Below are 19366 nucleotides of genomic sequence, written 5' to 3'. Positions count from 1 at the left end.
TTGAAATCAAGGAGAGACAAGAAACTACGTGAACAATTCTCACAATGAAATTAACGTTCCAAACAAATTTTCTTTCTAAATAATCTTTCCATAGAAAACGTGGACCACACAAATGGGCACGGAACATGCCCGTTTGACCACTAGTTAATAATTATATTTAAATCAAATACTTTCTACATTTTCCTTCTTCTGTTTTTTTTTACATTTTCCTTTTTATATTACACTAGTTTAAATGCGTAAAACAAAAAGGCTTAAATGAATTTTTGCCTCATGTTTTGATTAACTCAGAATTTTACCCCCTGGTTTTAAAATCTAGACTTTTACCCCCTATTTTAATTTTTTTGGATTTTGCCCCTACCATATTTTGCTTGTGTGACAGTGCTGATGTGGAAAACAATATTACACATCAGCACTGTCACATAAGCAAAATATGATATGGGGCAAAATCCAAAAAAAAAAAATTAAAACAGGGGGTAAAATTTTGAGTTAATCAAAATAGGGAAAAAAACTGCATTTAAGCCACAAAAATAACACTAGTTTTTTTTTTGATAATAAAAAATTTATTATAAGGAGTACAAATGGGTACTCAAACCCGTACAACAAAGAACACTAAACTAAGTACTCAGAACAGTGGCGGAACCAGAAAAAATATTGTGGGTGGGCCGAAAATAGTCAATCTATTTTCAAATTGAATTTTTTGTCTTCTATTTTCATATGTTATAGTTTTTGTACCATCAATCTATATTTTTACTATAAAAATTGTGATTTTTGCCATAAAGGTTATTTATTGTCTCCAACATTAAATCTAAAGATGAAATATCAAATTTGAGACCAAAATTCACATTTTTTTTGACATTAAAATTCACTATTTTTACGGGAAAAAAAAAATAAAAAAATTGAAATATGACTAAAATTGCAACAAATGTGAAAATACGGGACTTAAATATATGTCATTATATTTATATATGCTAGTTCAATTGCTAATTTTATCTAATACTATAAATGAAATTAATTATGAACTAATATTTACACGAATACTTGAACTAATATGTGTACCGAGTTACTTATAGTCATCAATAATAAACTATAAATTAATATTTACATTAATATTTGTACAAATATGTATACCGAGTGATTTAAAATCATTAATAATACATTTCAATTAATACTCTACATATAAAAAAATTATTTTTTGGGGTTGGGGTGGGTCGTGGCCCACCCCTAGGTCCGCTACTGACTCAGAATACAAGACATAAGATTTAAACACCAAAAAGGAAAAGGAGTACAAGTCCTACGCCCATACCGACTAGTGAACCACAACCAAGAATAAAGTTTGATTGTCTCCAATAACGACGAAACATCCGTAATATTGCCCTTAAAAATAACACTAGTTTAAATACACGTGCATTTTTCTTATTTCTATACTCTTTTTTTTGTGAATGAATGATACAAAACTTGAAATATGGTTTAAAATTACTATGTATAAATTAATAAATGGCCTAATTAGTTAAATGGTCCCTTAAAGAAATTTTAGGTTTCATAATGGTCCCTTAAAGAAAAAAAGGTCTGAATTGGTCCCTTATTGATATCACGTTTGCCACATTGGTCTCTTCCGTTCATTTATTAACACCAAATATATTAGGTGAACCAATACTACATGTGGTCCACCATAGATCTTAATAAATCATTTAATCTTAACCTTTGATTCTTTTGTCAAAATAGTAACAATTGGATTTTGTATGTCTATCACATTTAGCAATACACCATCAACAACTATTTTTTCTCTCCATTTCTTCATCTTCTTCAATTTACTCACCATGAACACACCATTGAAGCTTCAATGGAGCTTTCACAAAAAAACTCAAATCGGCTTCAAAAATCACAAAAGAATACACAAATTCGCTTGATTTTTAGCACTGGTCATGAATCTATGCTTAGATTTCACAGTGGAGGCTTATATTTTGAAAATCGAAACAACAACTTAAGAACATAAAAATGACCAAAACATGATTCAAGCAAACCCACGCAAAATTAACGATTGGAAAAGCTTCAGAACATGATATTGAACATAAATCAACCAATACTTACTTGGTTTAAGCTTTAGAAGGAAATTGAAGAGACAAATTGAGGAAGGTGATGTTGGAAAATTGAGGAAAAAGATGAATTTTTGGGTTTGTTTGAAGGTTGATTGAAGATTTGAGTATATTTTTTATGATGTTTATGAAAAAGATGAAGAAGAATGGAGGAAGAAGATGAAGAAGAGAGGAGGAAGAAGATGAACAGTATTTTTTTTGCACCATTTAACATTTTTTGTCAAAAACTAACAGAAAGGATCAAAATGACTAACGGAGATGTCTTTAAGGGACCAATCTAGACCTTTTTTTCTTTAATGGACCATTGTGAAACCTAAAATATCTTTAAGGGACCATTTAACTAATTAAACCTTATTAAATTCGATAGTAATCAATTTTATTATATTAAAAATAGACTTGGTTTCTTTTTTCTTTTTTAATTATTTCTAATCATCTTCATCTTCTTCTCTCTCACATGTTTTTCTCTCTGATTTCTAATTTCCACAACTTTTAATTTCCATTCACTAGTTTCTAATTTCCGTGACCCCCATTCTCCTATACCACAACGCCACTAAATCCACAACACAATAAACTACTAAAATTAACCAATAGGACATTGTTCATAAAGATAAGGTATCTAAAGAGCGGAAAAAATAAAAGGATTTAATATAACAAATAAATAAGATAAATGACTAGTAAATGACAAAATATAAAGACTCGTAATATAATTTTGCCAAAATAATAATTAAAGAGTAAAATGGAAAATATCGTTTTATAGCTTTCATTTTCCAACTCAAAAACATAAAATAAGAAGGAAATAAAATGGAAAATGTGGTTTTAATGCACACCTATGCATGAATCCCATATCAAAATGAGACAGTGGGGATTATTTTAACACACGTCAATTTGATTATGAACAACCCTTGCCCTTTGGTGAAGTTTAGGGGACACTAGAAAAAAATATAAACAGTAGTTGTGTTATTTAAATATTAAAATATTAACATTATATATTTTATATATTTATTTTTATCTTTTTAATATTGATTTATTTTATAAAATATGTTTCAAAATAAACAAAATTGAAAATTATTAAAATATAAATAATAAATTAGTTTGATATTAAATTAAAAATAAAATAATTAATTTTTAAATATATACACAATTTTCTCACAAGAGTAATTTTGTAATTTCTATAATTTAAAAAATCAAAATTTAACTAAAATTACAATATTGAAAAGTAAAATAATTATTAAAAATTGTAAAATAGGGATATTAATTTAAATTTGGATTAAATATGTTTTTTTTTATTTTTTACAATGAGCTGAGGATCGAACCCAGAACCTATAACATACTGCTCAAACCCCTCACCACTAGACTAAACCTAGTGACTTGGATTAAATATGTTTTTAGTTCCTATATTTTGCGCTATATTTAAAAATAGTCCCTACATTTAAATAATTGTGTAAACAAATCTTATAATTTATTTCCGTTCGCAAGTTTGGTACTTCCGTCTGTTTTCTGCTTAGTGACCAAACGGAACACTGACGTGGCGAAATGTGACAAATGTCTACACATTGGCATATATATTATTAAAACAAATAAAAATTGTTAAAAGTAATTAAATTATCATATTAAAAATTAAGTTGGAATTAGATGTTGTTTGCTATTCCTTTAATTTATTCTTTTATTTTTTTGACTAAAAAGATAACGATATTCATTCATTCCAATAATTGATATAGTACATCAGATCCAAATACACATTCAACATCGCTAAAAACAAAAAGGATGAATCTGCGAACAAACTCACAGCATCCGTGTTAATAGCATACAACGGCAAAATGCCTACAAATAATAATATGATAAAACTAAAGTCACCGAAATATCCATGCTTCCGGATCTGCAACGTTGATGTCCAAATCATTGATTGAATCTGCAATTGATTGAAAATGATCTTTCAATATGAACTAAACGAACACCGTAACAAGACGGAGAATTCAACAACGTCGTACCAAGACGACGATCAACACAAACGTCGCACTCAGACGACGATATCACACAAATAAAAAAGAAAAACAACTAAAAAACTTAATCTATGTGAAAAATCACTTATTTAGATTGAAAACAACAAGAAAAAAGGTGAAGAGGGGTGATTTTAGGCCAAATATAACCTAAAATCACCCCTAACTAGTAGAGGAAGAAGAAACTCAGAGAAAAAGAAAATAGGGCCGGCTAGAGAAAGAGAAGAAGGGTATAAGAGATCCATCGGATCTTTTAAACCATTATGTTTGTTCAATGTTTCAATTATATCTTCAATTACTAGAGATCCATTGGATCTATTACTCTATGATGTCTCACTCAATTAATTGATACAATAATATTACAATTTAAGAGTGTACGTGACTTTAAACCTAGCCGTATGTCTAACAAGGAACATCTATAGATGAGTTTACTTCAAATTATTTACATAGTTTTTTTTATGTCTAACAGTTTTTAAACTAAAAGTTCAAATTTAGATTCTGTTTGGTAAAAATAAGCCATAAGCTAGCTGATAGCTGATAAGCTAGCTTATAGCTGATAGTTGATGGCTGATAGCTTATAGCTGAAAAGCTAGTAGAATAAAATTAAAGTGTTTGACAAATTTAGCTATTGTAAGTACAAAATGACATAAAAATACATGGTTAGTGGGTAGTTTTTTTTTTTGGTAAGTGTTAGTGGGTAGTTATTATAATTTTTTTTTAAAAAAATTAAATTAATGAGGGTAAATATGGAATAAAATGAAAAAGCTATAAGCTATAAGCTCATACGCTACTTGAAATAGCATGTCAAAAAGCGCTATAAGCTAGTTAGAGAAGCTCGTTACCAAACACTTCACATTTTTTTCAAACAAGCTTATAAGCTAGTTCAATAAGCTATAAGCTAGCTTATTTGACTTACCAAACAGTGCCTTAGAGTTTAATCATCGAAAAAATATTAAGAGCATAACTAAATTATCGATATAATGAAATAAATATTATATGTAATTAGTCGAATTAATAGTTTACAATTTACATCAATATCATAGCTAACTAAACTTAATTAATTCCATCGCATAGAGAGAGATTAGTTATACATATTAATGAAATCCAATCTCCAATACCCTCCAATGGTGTTCTTCTATACCTTGAGATTTTTCCCCCTCTATTTTTCAATCAATACAGTAGGATAAGATGTCTGCAAAATGTTTCAAAACTCAATTTTTTTTTTTTACAATAACAAAATGATATTCATTCATTCAAATCGATAGATTACATCAAATACAACCACATAATCAACATCGCTAAAAACATAAAGGATGAATCTGCGAACAAAACTCACAGCATCCGAGTTAATAGCATACTACGGCAAAATGCCTACAACAAATAATATGATAAAGTTAAAGTCACCGAAGTATCCATGCCTCCGGATCTGCAGCGTTGAAGCTCAAATCATTGGCTGATCTGTAATTGACTGAAGCCGATCTTTTCAATAGAAATCAAATGAACACCGCAACAATACGGAACAACAAAAATGTCGCACAAGACGACGAACAACACAACGCCGCACTCAGACGGTGAAATCACAAAAAAGAAAATACAAAAGAAAAACTTGATCAATGTGAAGATCACTTATTCAAATAAAAAAGAAAAGGAAAAACAATTATGAGGGGTGATTTTAGGTCAAAAATTGACCCTAAAATCACCCCTTGGTAGATCAAGAAAAAAAATTAGGTTAAGGTGGGGGTGGCAGATATGAAGAAAAGGAGAAGAAAGTTTTCAAAACTCAACTTATATAATTTAGAAAAGTGTAATTTCGCTTAGGGATTTGTTGATCGCTGAGTGAATGGATGTTTCTTCAAGTGAGGAAAATGTCAACTCATCCTTCATGCCACTAAGGCTGCTATAATTTTCTAAGCAGAGTAATGTTATTTCCTTCCAATTCCAAACACTCCTAGATGGCTTCAGCTTCACCTAGCGAATTGACTTGTTCTAAATTTCCTTGACATTTTATCTTGAATAGCTCATTGGTCGTTTAGCGGCTTATACCTTTTTTAAAAAACTAGTACAAACTTCTGAATCAAAATCATTGCATTTTATTTTCAATTCATGCATTTTGAACAACTAATCATACAAAACATATGCAAATATGTTAAACTAGCTATACAGATACTAGTCAAGGCCATTTATAACTAATATTTTCAATAAATTGGAAATTTTTTTAAGATTACTTTGTAAAAGAAGTTAAAAAGTGCCGATAAAAAGATATGTAAAAATACATAATTTTGACAATTATCATAGGCGAAGTGCCAAACAATGTTGAAATTTATACACACAACTGTGAGATCTCGAGTCCAATCTCAATTGAAGATATCTTGCCTAACAATATCAACATTTATCAATTGAGCTAGAATTTGTGAACTATCTCTTTCATACTTACATTATGTATATTTTACAACAAACTTTTATTTTTTAGTTTACAATGAAACTAATAAGAATCAAACATAAAACCTCATATATATACTACTTAAATCCGACGTCAAATCCAGTGGCTTAGCAACACACTTTTTATGTCTATACATCCTTTTTCAAACACAACAAAGACCGCTTTACCCCAGAAAAAAGAAAAAAAAAACCAACCCCACGGTAGCCTTTTTCTCTGTCTTTCTTCCCACTTCATTTTCGTATGTTTTCTTTCTCCATACATTTTTGTTGGTTGTAAAATCAACAGAGAACGAACAACACCTAACAAAGCGAACCTTCAAGGGATCATTTAACACCACCAAACACAATTCAATAATGCATAAAGAGCCCGACATTATGAGTTTATATCTTAGTCCCATAATAATAATCGCCATATTTACGAGGAAAAAAAAAATGTCATCCAAATTTTGTTTTAGAGAAGTAAGAGAAAAACATTGAGTCAAATGTTCAAGATCACAAGAGATGGAAATATCATATCTTTATCTATAATTTTAAGATATTAGGTTAATGACTCACGTCTCTTAGAAATTCAATATATTATTCTTTTCATTCATACTTGTTTGTTTATTCTCTATTTTTCTTTTTAAAATGATATTTTTATTTATATACTCAAAACATGAGTAATTAAACCTTCTATTTTAAGATCCTTAGTCAGTCCCTACCCTCCACCAACTAACCCCTTTGTTTGGTTTCACCGTTTCAATTCAACGAAAATATGGTCAAGGCTTAGACATCGAAAGTTCCGAAAGCCATGTGTGAAACACAAACATGTCAATGAGGAGTCCCATTCACACAACCAACAACCACCACTATACATGTCTACATTGCTCCTTGTAGTTGTAACATCAAAAGAATATGCTTTCATTGTGCCAAGTCAATGCCTTAAGGCTTGAAAGGAAAGTGAATTACCACCATAACGATTCCATATAAAATTAGTTACATATCATGAAGTCCATATCTTATGTTCTCCACCAACTTCTTCCTTGTCAATATAATCGTCTTCCATTCAATGGACCATCAAGTGTTAGATATGGGCAAATTAGATTTAAAAAAAAAAAAAAAGATTTTGGAGGCGTTTGAGAATAGAGGGGATGATATATAAATTTTCCAAGTACAATGTGCAAAGGAAAAATATAGGAGAATTTTTTTTTCGCGCCACCTGTGTTTCTCGCGCATCCTTGCATTTTCATTTTTACTTCTACTACTTAAACAACGGACATTATGAAAACTGATCAAGAAAATTTGGAAAAATCACCGTTCACTATTTAACCAGCGAACAATGTCCTTACATGTCTGGTGGATGAAGCTAACACAAAAATATTAATAGAAAACATGAAATCTTCAATAAAAACAACAACATATTACATTGAGATGAAGATCAACAACATAAACATAAATTAAACATCTACGAGACTGGATCAAATAAAGCAACTACTTCATCTTCATAATCCTTGATAGCACCGAAATATGTCTATTATTTACTCGTATATATTTTACCTAAATAAATTATAAAAAAAAAATATACCATCCGAATAAGCAATGATGAATTTCAAGAAAATCTTATTCGGAAGATACCATCCGAATTATAAAAAACAATGATGAATTTCCTTCAAAATGTGCATGTTTCTATAAAAAGTGCACTTCGGAACATACATTTTGAAATTGTGCAATTTCAGATTCTAAAATCTAAAATATCCTTAGGGGTAATTTGGTCATAATGGAGGGTTGGGAGTAGAGGTGGGAACAGGCCAGGCCGGCCTACATGGCCTTAAGGCCTAGCCTACATAGGCTCAGGCCAGGCCAGCCTATTTCTTTAAATAGAGCAGGCCAATGCTTTTTTATAAGCCTATTTAGTTAAAAAGGCCAGGCCGCAGGCCATTAAAAAAGCCTTTGAGACCTACTAGGCCGGCCTATTTAAGTTAACATGAATAATATTTTTATTACGATTATTATTTATATATTAAAATTTATACTTTGATTAAATTATAAATCTATTAACTTTTTAAGTAATTTAAGTTTATTAATCTACATTAGTTTTTAACATATATAAATGTATTATTATAAACTAGAATTGAAATATGATGACATATATAGTCAAATTCTCTAAAATATCAAATGGAACATTATTTTATGAATTTAATTTATATGCACCGTCAGTCTAAAGTTATTTTGCACATGCGTCCAATAATATACCGACACATCATGTATGGTAATTAAAAACACATGATGTGTCACATTCATTAAATGATTTGGCAACACGTCATTGGATGTACGTGTAAAAAATATTTACACCGACGGTGCACATCAATTAAACTCTTATTTTATTAGTTCATAAGTATATTTCAAAATAAATATAATTATTTATTTAAATATGTTCATATGAAATAGGCTTTTAAACAGGCTAACAGGCCACATCAGACTTTCAAAAGGCCAGGCTCAGGCCTAGAATTTAAGCCTATGATAGGCCACAGGCCAGGCTCAGACCTTCGATTTTTTGACAGGCCAGGCTCAGGCTTGGCAAAGCCTAGCTCGGCCTAGCCTATTCCCACCTCTAGTTGGGAGCAATATTGAGGGGCCAAAAGAGCAATTTTTGAAGGAACATGCCTCCGTCCCTGCCTGTAACCCAGAAAATCTAAATGACCTTTTATGGGCCAGACTAAAAAGTCCTAAAAAAATTCGAGCTAATATTTTAAGGCCCAAACCCTACATTATTGAAAATTATTTTGGTCACCCTACTGATTCTACGGCGCGCCCTACGATATTATCAACATACCTCTGTCTGCTACTTAAGTTGTGGATGTTATAAGTATATGATTTTTGACAGCTAAATCAAGGTGTAGTAAATAGAATTGATGATAATTATGAGAATTGATTTGATTTACTAAATGAAATAAAAGTCAGTTTTCTTCTCACTTTGGCCAGGAGTGATCAATGAATAATAATAATTAATGACAGCTAAAAAGGAGATAATGACCTATGAATAATAATTAATTAAGTTAATGTGCTATGAGACCATGTGCAATGAGAGTTGAATGGGGTGTTGAGAGTGTTGCATGATTGGAGGAGATATGTTGAAGATGATGTGGAGGAGGGAAGAGTTGAAAATATTCAACACAGTCTACACTGTTAATACATTGCCAACTCATTAGATCTGTGAAATTTGTCTAGTCCAAGTTCAATAAGATGAATTTCAACCCCAAGTGTTATAAAAATTTATAACATCCTCATAGTGAACGTTATAAAAATGAGAAATTTTCATGTTATGAGGTGTTGTCTCATTTATTTTAACGTCAGCTATTTAAGTCGCGGATGTTATAAAACATTTTATCCTTCCACACAAAGGTAAAATAGAAAATACATAGAGCGCGTAAATAACCGGTAGAGTGACAAAAGTAAATATTTAGGTAATTTGAGTTTGGCAGGCCAAGTCACACGGACTAACTCATTTTAAGTGTTCAAAATTGAACACATAGCATAGAAGGACGCGTCAGAAACAAAAAATAAAGTCCAAATGATAAATATAAGCAAAATTCATCATTTAAAATTTATTGTATAGTTAATATATCTGAAGTTTGGAAAAATGAAATAGTCCACAATCCATGTTTGCAAAAGCATTTCAAAATTCTCGTTCGCAATCCATGTTTGTGTAAAACTTGCCTCATTATTGAACACTTAAAAAAAATCCAAAGCCAATTCAAGATTGACTCTATGCAACAAATTATTCTTGCAAAATAAAGGTCATCCACTGAATAAAAACCATTCTATGAACAAATACATATATATAAAAAAACATAGTAGTAACTCTTCTAGTCCAAGACATATAATCTTAAAGAAATAATATAATTTAAGATGGTCCATAGCATAAGCATATAAACTGAATGCTGAGTTAACACTCCATCATCAAGATTAAATCAAATAGACATTAGGAAATCCAAAGTAAATAAACTAGGATTTCATTATTTAATTGTCTTCTTCCAACTCCTGCATTTGCTTGAGGATCTCAGCACACCCAGAAGCAACTTCATTTGCCCTGAATAGCATGGCATTGGCATACCTATCATTAGAGGCAATGCCGTTGTATCCGGTGAGAATAACACGTGCTTGGTCACGTCCTGGTACGACTTCGTTACAACTATTCTGAGGACTGCTTACTAGCTTCACATCACAGACCTGGTCTTTATGATCCTCATTCACATAGATTGTGTATTCTCCAGTTGAGTCAGTCTCCGCTTTCGTTGTGAACACAACCTCAGCGCCAACCCTTTTTTTGCATTCCAGGAGAACCTCAGCACCTAAAAGATTCATTAATCAAACATAATATTGTGTTAACAAACTATCAAAAACAATAATACAAGACAAAACAACGTTGGTTGATTTGTATAAATGTGAAATTGAAAATAGAAACAGAAAGCACTTAAGGCCCTAATTGGACAAACACCTTAATTAAACATTTATCATTTAAGTGTTGATGTATAAGTTATTACTTTTCTATAAGAAAAATATATAAAAAAAAGTCCAATTGATTTCATACAAGTAACAATTTGTTTTTCACAAATTAAGCATTTATCATGTAAGTGCTGAAAACAACTTATGAACATGACATAAGCTGTTTTTATAAGCTGTTTAAGTCTCCTAAGTATGTATGAGAGTAGATAAGCTCATATAAACAAATCCAAACGAGATCTTATCTTAGTCACTTGATTTTTATATTTCACTAGTCAGATTATTATTATTATTTAAAATAAGCTGGTTTGAAGATTACACACAGCAAGGGAAACCATTTAACATGATAATATTAACAAACTATTTTTTATATATAAAGTAAAATTATGGGACTAAATTACTAGATCCAACACACTACACAATGAATGGATCAAACAATAGCTTAAATTCTAAACCAACTATGTGTAAACAATCTCAGATCTGATTATCAATTATCTCAAAAAGAAAACCACATTTCTCAAAACTAAAGCTTTTATCTAGAATAATGAAATTAAAACAAAAGGGTAAGCAAATTTGAATGAAAAACTTAAACTTGCAACTTTAAGAAATAGATCTAAGAAAAGGGGTTAAAAGTTACCAGCAATGTGAGTGACAGCAGAGGTTTCATAACCAGCACGGCAAGGATCACATACAACATGACCCTTCAAACAGAAAGGATTCTTTGCTGGACGAATAGCTGAAACCATAGCAGGAAGAACACACAAAAACATCAACAAAGCTACTCTTGAAGCCATGATGAGTGATGTAGATGTTGGAATAGAACAATAACAATGAGAAATGGTTTATATTTATGTTGTTGTGTGGTTATGAAGATAAAGAGCAAATTGAAATAATTTGGATTTAGGAATTTTCAATTATAAAGTGTCAGTGGAGTAAAGTTGGAGGAATGGGAAAAGAAATAACAAAAGCGCGTGGTGTATGATCACCTGTGGTGGAGTGTATTGTAAATGAAAGTGGTCTCGCTATTATAACGTGCCACCTCATGATCATCGAATCTTGAATAATGTTTCATTAGCCGTTAATTCTTTGTTAATATATATTCTTAACCTACCGACCTCACCGTCTCGTAGATGATGTCCGCGAGAGCAACTCCTTGAGTATCCCTCGTTGACGCGCCGGTTCTTTGACATGCCGAGGTGATCCCTTTTGACTAAGTGATAAAAGTTTCAATTCAAGTGAAATTTTGTCCAAGTTCAGAAAGAAGTGAATCGAGGTTTAAACTTGTACCTTTTTTGAACTGACTTAAGTATCAGAGTGTCTGTAGATAAAAATTATAAGGGAAGTATCCGAAATTCGAACACATATAGTGCAATCTCCTTATTAATTGAGATAAACTCACGGAGACTCTTATTTATTTATTTTTGTCAAGTAGACAAGTAGTGACTAGAATACCAACTATTTTAAAATAAATAAATATAAGTATTAGAATTTATATCATAATTCTTGCAATAATATGCAATGTCTGTAACGATTGAGCTATGCTCACACGAACTGACCATTTCTTATTTTATGTAACATTTCTTATTTTATGTAGCGGATGAAACATATCATGGTGTAAATACTAATTGTGATATGCTTTTATCAAAGGTTAGTTGTAAGAGAGGATGATGGTGTGTAGAGAAAGATGTAAAGCAGAGGATAAAATTAAAAACAGTGGCGGTGTAATTATTAGTATAGTTGTTTGTAGCTGGCGTTGGTTGTCGGTGTTACAAACATGTGACTCCAAGTGGACCTATGAACCGTTGATTTGGTTTTAGTCCTGTAAAAAGAGAGTGCATCTATGAATGCCGCGTGACGTGCCGATAATCTTGCCTTCATCACTTTCCTAGAGTTGAGATTGGGAAGCCTTATAATCCAAGTGTCCTCTAATTAATTACTAATCACACACCCAAATTGGCTTATCTGTTTTGTTTAGAAGCATAGTAGTACTACTTATTTAATTTTTTTAAGTAGGTGGTTAGAAATTTCATCCGTAATTGAGATGGAAGTGAGATGATCGATGTTCAAACTCCGTCTCATATATATATAATGTAATGTCTCTAATAATATATTTTAATATATTTTACTGATTGGTGCACAAAAAAATGCATTCGTAAATTTATTGATTTTTTAATATATTTTACTTTAAAGTAAAAAAAAAATACTTTATATTGTATAATTAAAATTTTAATTACTATTGGAAATTAATACTATTTAATACTAATTAACATGACACTATCTGATAAAAACAAATAAGGAATTATTTAAAATTAGAAATATATCAAATATGAGACATTCTTGCCTAGACACATTATTATAGAAATAAATTAAAAAAATAATAATAAATTCTTTTCTAATTTCCCCTTCATCCCTACCACGATAACTTTCATCATTCAACAAGAACAACAACATCAACACCACCAAGAACAACAACAACATCAACAAAATCATCAACACCACCAAGAACAACAATCCAAAAAGAACCCAATTTTTTTTCTTCCAAAAATCAATCTCGGTAAACCCAGAAACATAATCATAAATTTCTTTTGTTCTTCTATTCTTCATCCCTTTGCAACAACCCAATTTTTTCCTAACCCAAAAACATAATTCTTCTTCCCAATTCTTCGTCCCATCAATTCAATCCCTAACCCATAAATTCAAAAACCCAGTTTCTGCCTTTATAGAAAATCCGGTTCCTAGTTCCTGCCTTTGTTCTTCATCAATCATTTGTTTCGACGAATTCGGCGGAGTGATTCGGCGGATTTCTAGGTTTTATTTTAGATAAAAAGGATTCTGGGATTCTGAGTTTGTGTTAGAGAAAAAATAATTTTGGGTTTTGAGAAGAAGAATGAGAAGGAGAAAGATTTGTGTTATGTTACAGGAAAAGATTGTGAGTTTTTTTTTTTTTTTTTTTTTTTTTGCGTTAGAAACAATGAATTAACATATCTTTTTGAATTAACATATTTTATTTTTAATATTTTTTTTTTGACACAATATTTTTTATTTTTTTAAAACTAATTAAGTAGAATTTTTTAAATATTTGTCACCAATTTATTTAATAATAAAAATGACATGTGCAAATTAAAAAAAATAAAAATGAAATAAATGCCACATATGCATGCCACCTCATAAAAAATAAAGATTCTATGCCAAGTTGTCAAGCAGGGGGTAAAAAGAGAGAATCTTCATATTGCAGGGGGTAATCCCAAGTTTTTTTTTTGCAGGGGTAATGCAAAATTGGCTTATTTTGCAGGGGGTAAAACCCTATTTACCCTTTTTTCTTTTTTATAATAAGAGAGTAAAATTCATGTACAAATAAAAGGAGAGATTCAATGAAATTCTTTATTTCAACGTCATAAGTGCATTATACCAAATAAGACAACAAATGTATGGTTTTTTTTTTACAATATAGAGGTACATGGTGTTGTTTCCATTTATTTATGATATTTTATTTGAGTCCAATCCTTTCTTTAGTGTAATTTTATCATTTATTGTTTATGTTTCGTTATTTTAGATTCACTCAACTTGATTTATGGACTTCAATACAATATTTAATTAAGTTAATTTTCAATTTGTAGTTCAACTCAATAAATTTAATTAATTTAATACAAGAATATGGTGGGAGAAAAACTGAAAAACTCCCGTAAAAAAATGGTGAGACAAAAACAATAAAAATTGTCACTTACCTCAAGAGAATTATTCTCTACAGTTGCGCGTGAATGATACATTTAGTTTAAAAAAAAAAACAGTAAAAATTAAATACAAAGTTGAAAAAAGTTGAAAAATAAACGACATTTTTTAGAAGTTTTTTTTTTTTTTAAAGATTTTTTGTTTTTGATATAAGGACTAATATTTTTTTTAACAAACCAAAATGAGATATATTAACATAGAAAACCTCCCCAACACAAGACGTACCGAGGTAGACTACAAAAGTTTACAAAGAGTAAGAGAAACAAAACCATAAACAAATCACACAAGAAAGATATAATAAGAAAGATATGACTTTCGTTCTTATGAGATTTTTCTATGCGGAAGAAAATTATTGGAGAAAAAAAAGGACTAAAATATTATGTTGCCTATTTTTTTAAATAATTTTACGGGTTATATTCAAATTAATACGGGAACCTAATTTTTTTGGATATATCTACGAGTCTTATATTTTTACTCATATATTAGTAAAGTTGTTTATTTTTTTTTATAATTTTACAAGTTATAGTCATATATTAATATGGGGACATAATATTTCGTGTGAATTCTACGGGACCTATGTTTTTCTTTTTTTTTTAGACTAACAACAAACAATATTCATTTATTCAAGTAAGTAGAGTACGTGTGAATCTGCACTGAATCTGAATCGGAGCAAATCTGCAAATCTGAACAAAACAAACATTGTACTACAACGGAATTAAACCGGACACCGTACCAAGACGCGAACTCAAGACAAAAAAACTCTGCACTAAGACGGGATTAAAACAACATCAGACAAGAACAACAAAAGAAAACTCAAATGAAACATAAGAATGTGTGAAAAATCACTTATTTAAATAAAAAAAATATAAAACAATCAAAAAGGGGTGATTTTAAATCAAAATTGATCCAAAATCACCCCTCTTTGAAAGATGAACAAGAATAAAAAGCAAAAAGTAGGGTTTACTATGTTGTTGTTGTTGTGGGGCGGCTATGAAAAAGCAAAAAGTGGCATATGTTTTTCCTCTTATTAATACGATTTCATGTTCTTTAATAATTTATGTAGGACTATATATATTTATACTCATCAATTAATAAGATAACCTTTTTTTTTTGATTTGTACGAGACTTATAATTTTAATCATATATTAATAAAGTTGTTTATTTTTTTATAATTTTACGAGTTATACTAGATCAAATATTAATACAAGGACCTAATTATTTTGTTCATTTTTACGAGCCATATATTTTTTTTATTAATATATTAATAAGGTTGCTCATTCTTGACATATATTTATACTCATGCATTAACAGAATGATATAATCTTTTGTGTGATTTCTGTGGTGCCTGTTTTTTTTTTTTTTTGAACAAACTAAAATGAATTTTATTATTAATAATGAGTCCTGATTGACACAAGGTGTGCCAAACAAAACAACAACAATTTATATCATACACGTACGCAGGGCCTATGTTTTTACTCTTATTAATAAAATTTACAGTTTTTAACTATTTTTTGTGAACTTATATTTATACTCATATATTAATATACGATTACCTGATCTTCTATGTGGTTTATGCGGGACCTATGTTTTTTACTCATATTAATACGATTAATACGTTTGTCCGTTCTTTTATAACATATTTTACGGGTTATACTCATATTTAATACGGTTACCTAATTATTTTGATGATTTTTGTGAGACCTATATTTTCACTAACATATTAACAAGGTTAACTATTTTTTAATAATTTCAAAAGGATATATTTATACTCATATATTTAATACAGGGACCTAATTTTTTTGTGGTTTTTACAAGGCCTATGTTTTTACTAATATATTAATAAGGTAACCTATTTTTCCATAATTTCTACATTATCATTTATATTCGAGGGTTAAATATGCAAAAGGTCCCTGCACTTACGAGTCATTTGAGTTTTAGTTTTTGCATTTTAAAAACATTTCATTTTGCCACTGCACTTTCATTTTACTTTAAAAATGGTCCCCATACCTTTGTTTTTTTGTTAAAATGGCACATTTTTTGTGATCTGTCACTGTTGATTGGACTTTAGAGTTGATGACTCATTTAATTTTGCAGTGAATCGATCAAAATACCCTTAAATAAGTAATTTTTTTAAAGTAAAATAAAATTGACACATCATAAAAAAATGTGTCACTTCAACAAAAAATAGGTTCAGAGACCATTTTTAAAGTAAAATGAAAGTGCAGTGGCAAAATGAAAGGATTTTAAAATGCAGGGACTAACACTCAAATGACCCGTAAGTGCAGGGACTTTTTGCATATTTAAGCCTATATTCAAATATTAATACGGAGACATAAGGTTTTTTTGTGATAGTTTTACCATTGTTCTTTTTCTTTTTTTTTTACCAAATATTATATATTTCTATTTTTTTAATCTTTTAATCTACTTCCAAATAAATTACTATTTTATGTTATCAAGTGAAGTTTTCAATTTTTTACTATTTTTTTTAGACCTATATTTATAATTATATATTAATACGAGATCCTAATCTTTTGTGTGATTTCTGGGGACCTATGTGTTTTTTTTGGGTACATGGGGACCTATGTGTTTTACTCATATTAATAAGTTTGCCCATTCTTTTATAACATATGCGGGACCTATATTTAAACTCATATATTAATATGGAAACTTTTTTGTTTGTGTGGTTTCTACGGGACTTATACTTTTAATTATATATTAATTAAGTTGTTTGAAACAAAAATAAAATAAAAATTAAGTTGTCTATTTTTTTTACAATTTTTCTGGTTATACTCATATTTAATACGATGACCTAATTATTTTGATGACTGTTGCGAGACCTATCCTATATTTTCATTAACATTTTAATATGATTGCCTATTTTTTAATAATTTTTACGGGACTATATTTATACTCATATATTAATACATGGACATAAGTTTTTTTTGTGATTTTTCAACACCTATGTTTTTACTAATATATTAATAAGGTAGCCTATTTTTTTTCTTCATAATTTCTACATTATCTATATTTATATTCCTAAATTAATACGGAGACCTAAAGTTTTTTTGTGATGGTTTCACCATTGTTCTTTTTCTATTTTTTTTTTACCAAATATTATATCCTTTCATCTTACCAAGTAAGGAGCGGCAACGCCGCGACTCCCGTGCGGACGCACGGGTGTCCTGCTAGTTATTATAAGGAAAGTAATTAATAAAACTATGCATATTTTAGAGGTATCACCTACTCTTGGCACATTTATGGCCCGTTTGTCCCAGTTTTTTTAGAGCTTATGCAAACAGTTTAAGCAATATAAATTAGATTTTATGTTATTTTATAAGTTCACAATAGTGAAAATTGTATTTTTATAAGCTAGTTTATCATAAACTACCTTGAAAAACTTATAATATATAAAAATTGCATAAGCTATTTGCATAAGCTCTAAAAAAAGTTGGGTCAAACGAATCCATAGGATTTGATTAGTATTTTGCATATATTTCACTTTTAGAAGAAAAACAACAAGAGTATTTTGCATATATCTTTCTGGTAAGTTATTAAGTATAGTGTGTCTGATATGCAGACATAAAGATACATCCATGATCCATGCACATTTTATTGGTTATTTCTATATTTAATCATTTTATATATTGTTATTCTATTGATAATTTAAGTTCAAAGATGAAGATGTGAAATTGAAGCTTCTTTTTGTAAAAGAATAAATTTTCTTAGAAATGATATTGGGTCTAACTCAACCTTACAAAATCGGCTTGTAAGGTGAGGATTGCCTCTAGTATATAAACACTTAGGCAGACCATCTCTCAACCGATGTGGGACTCTTAACACACCCTGTCGTGCCCAGCACTATCGGGCTTGGTGCGCGGATATAAACGGTGAGCGGCCCGAGGCCCAACGGATTGTGGAGAGACTTTGTTACCATCTTAGAAATGGGTATTAGGCTTAACTCAACCTTACAAAACCGACTTGCAAGGTAAAGATTATCTCTAGTATATAAACACTTAGTCAAGTCATCTCATAACCTGAGACTCTTAACAAATTCATTAAGAAAAAGAGATGATGATTACAAAGTTAAAAGGATAAGAAAACCTCCTTGAAAAAAAGGAAAACAACAATATAGAACAATAAAACATGAATGAAGATATCGGAAGTTAAAATTGGTATTGCTGTTGTATCACTAAATTAAAGCATATGGATATTGTATTGCTATTGTAGTGTTGGGACTGGAAGCCTCGTTTTCGAATTGCAGGTTTTGTTGTGTGGAAGAGGAATAAGTTTACTGTCGCACTAATATGTTTTTTATTTTATAGGCAGAGATTATATTTCTTGCACAGCTTAGACATCCACATCTTGTCAAGCTAATTGGATATGGTTATGAGGAGGAGCAGAGGTTATTGGTGTATGAACACATGGCAAGAGGGAGCTTGGAGAATCAATTGTTCAGAAGTATGTTGCATTTTCTTAATTTAATTTTACCAATACTATATTATATACATATATTAATCATGTTTTAAGTCATGCTTTCTTATTTTCTTTTGTGATACATGTAGGATACTCTGCAACCTAACCATGGTCAACCAGAATAAAAATTGCATTAGGTGCGGCTAAGGAACT

The 19366-nt window shown here is 29.9% G+C and overlaps 1 protein-coding gene across 1 annotated transcript; it reads right to left on the bottom strand.

Annotated features, from left to right (window-relative positions):
• Nucleotides 1–10387: 10387 nt before the first annotated feature.
• LOC123896954 (major pollen allergen Lol p 11-like) lies at nucleotides 10388–11965 on the bottom strand. Its single transcript, XM_045947403.1, has 2 exons — nucleotides 11649–11965; nucleotides 10388–10860 (listed from the first exon to the last, which is right to left on the bottom strand). The coding sequence occupies exons 1-2, from the start codon at nucleotides 11803–11805 to the stop codon at nucleotides 10529–10531; spliced, it is 489 nt and encodes a 162-aa protein (XP_045803359.1). The 5' UTR covers nucleotides 11806–11965; the 3' UTR covers nucleotides 10388–10528.
• Nucleotides 11966–19366: the final 7401 nt, after the last annotated feature.

Source organism: Trifolium pratense, linkage group LG7 (assembly GCF_020283565.1).
Source record: "Trifolium pratense cultivar HEN17-A07 linkage group LG7, ARS_RC_1.1, whole genome shotgun sequence".
NCBI lineage: Eukaryota > Viridiplantae > Streptophyta > Magnoliopsida > Fabales > Fabaceae > Trifolium > Trifolium pratense.
Note: the sequence above shows the minus strand (reverse complement) of the source record. Positions and strands in the feature narration are given on the sequence as shown.

Coding starts and splice junctions, on each gene's coding strand:
- LOC123896954 (XM_045947403.1), bottom strand. CDS start 11,805: ATGGCTTCAAGAGTAGCTTTGTTGATGTTTTTGTGTGTTCTTCCTGCT. Junction 10,861..11,648: donor TGCTGTCACTCACATTGCTG/GTAACTTTTAAC, acceptor TGAATCTTTTAG/GTGCTGAGGTTCTCCTGGAA.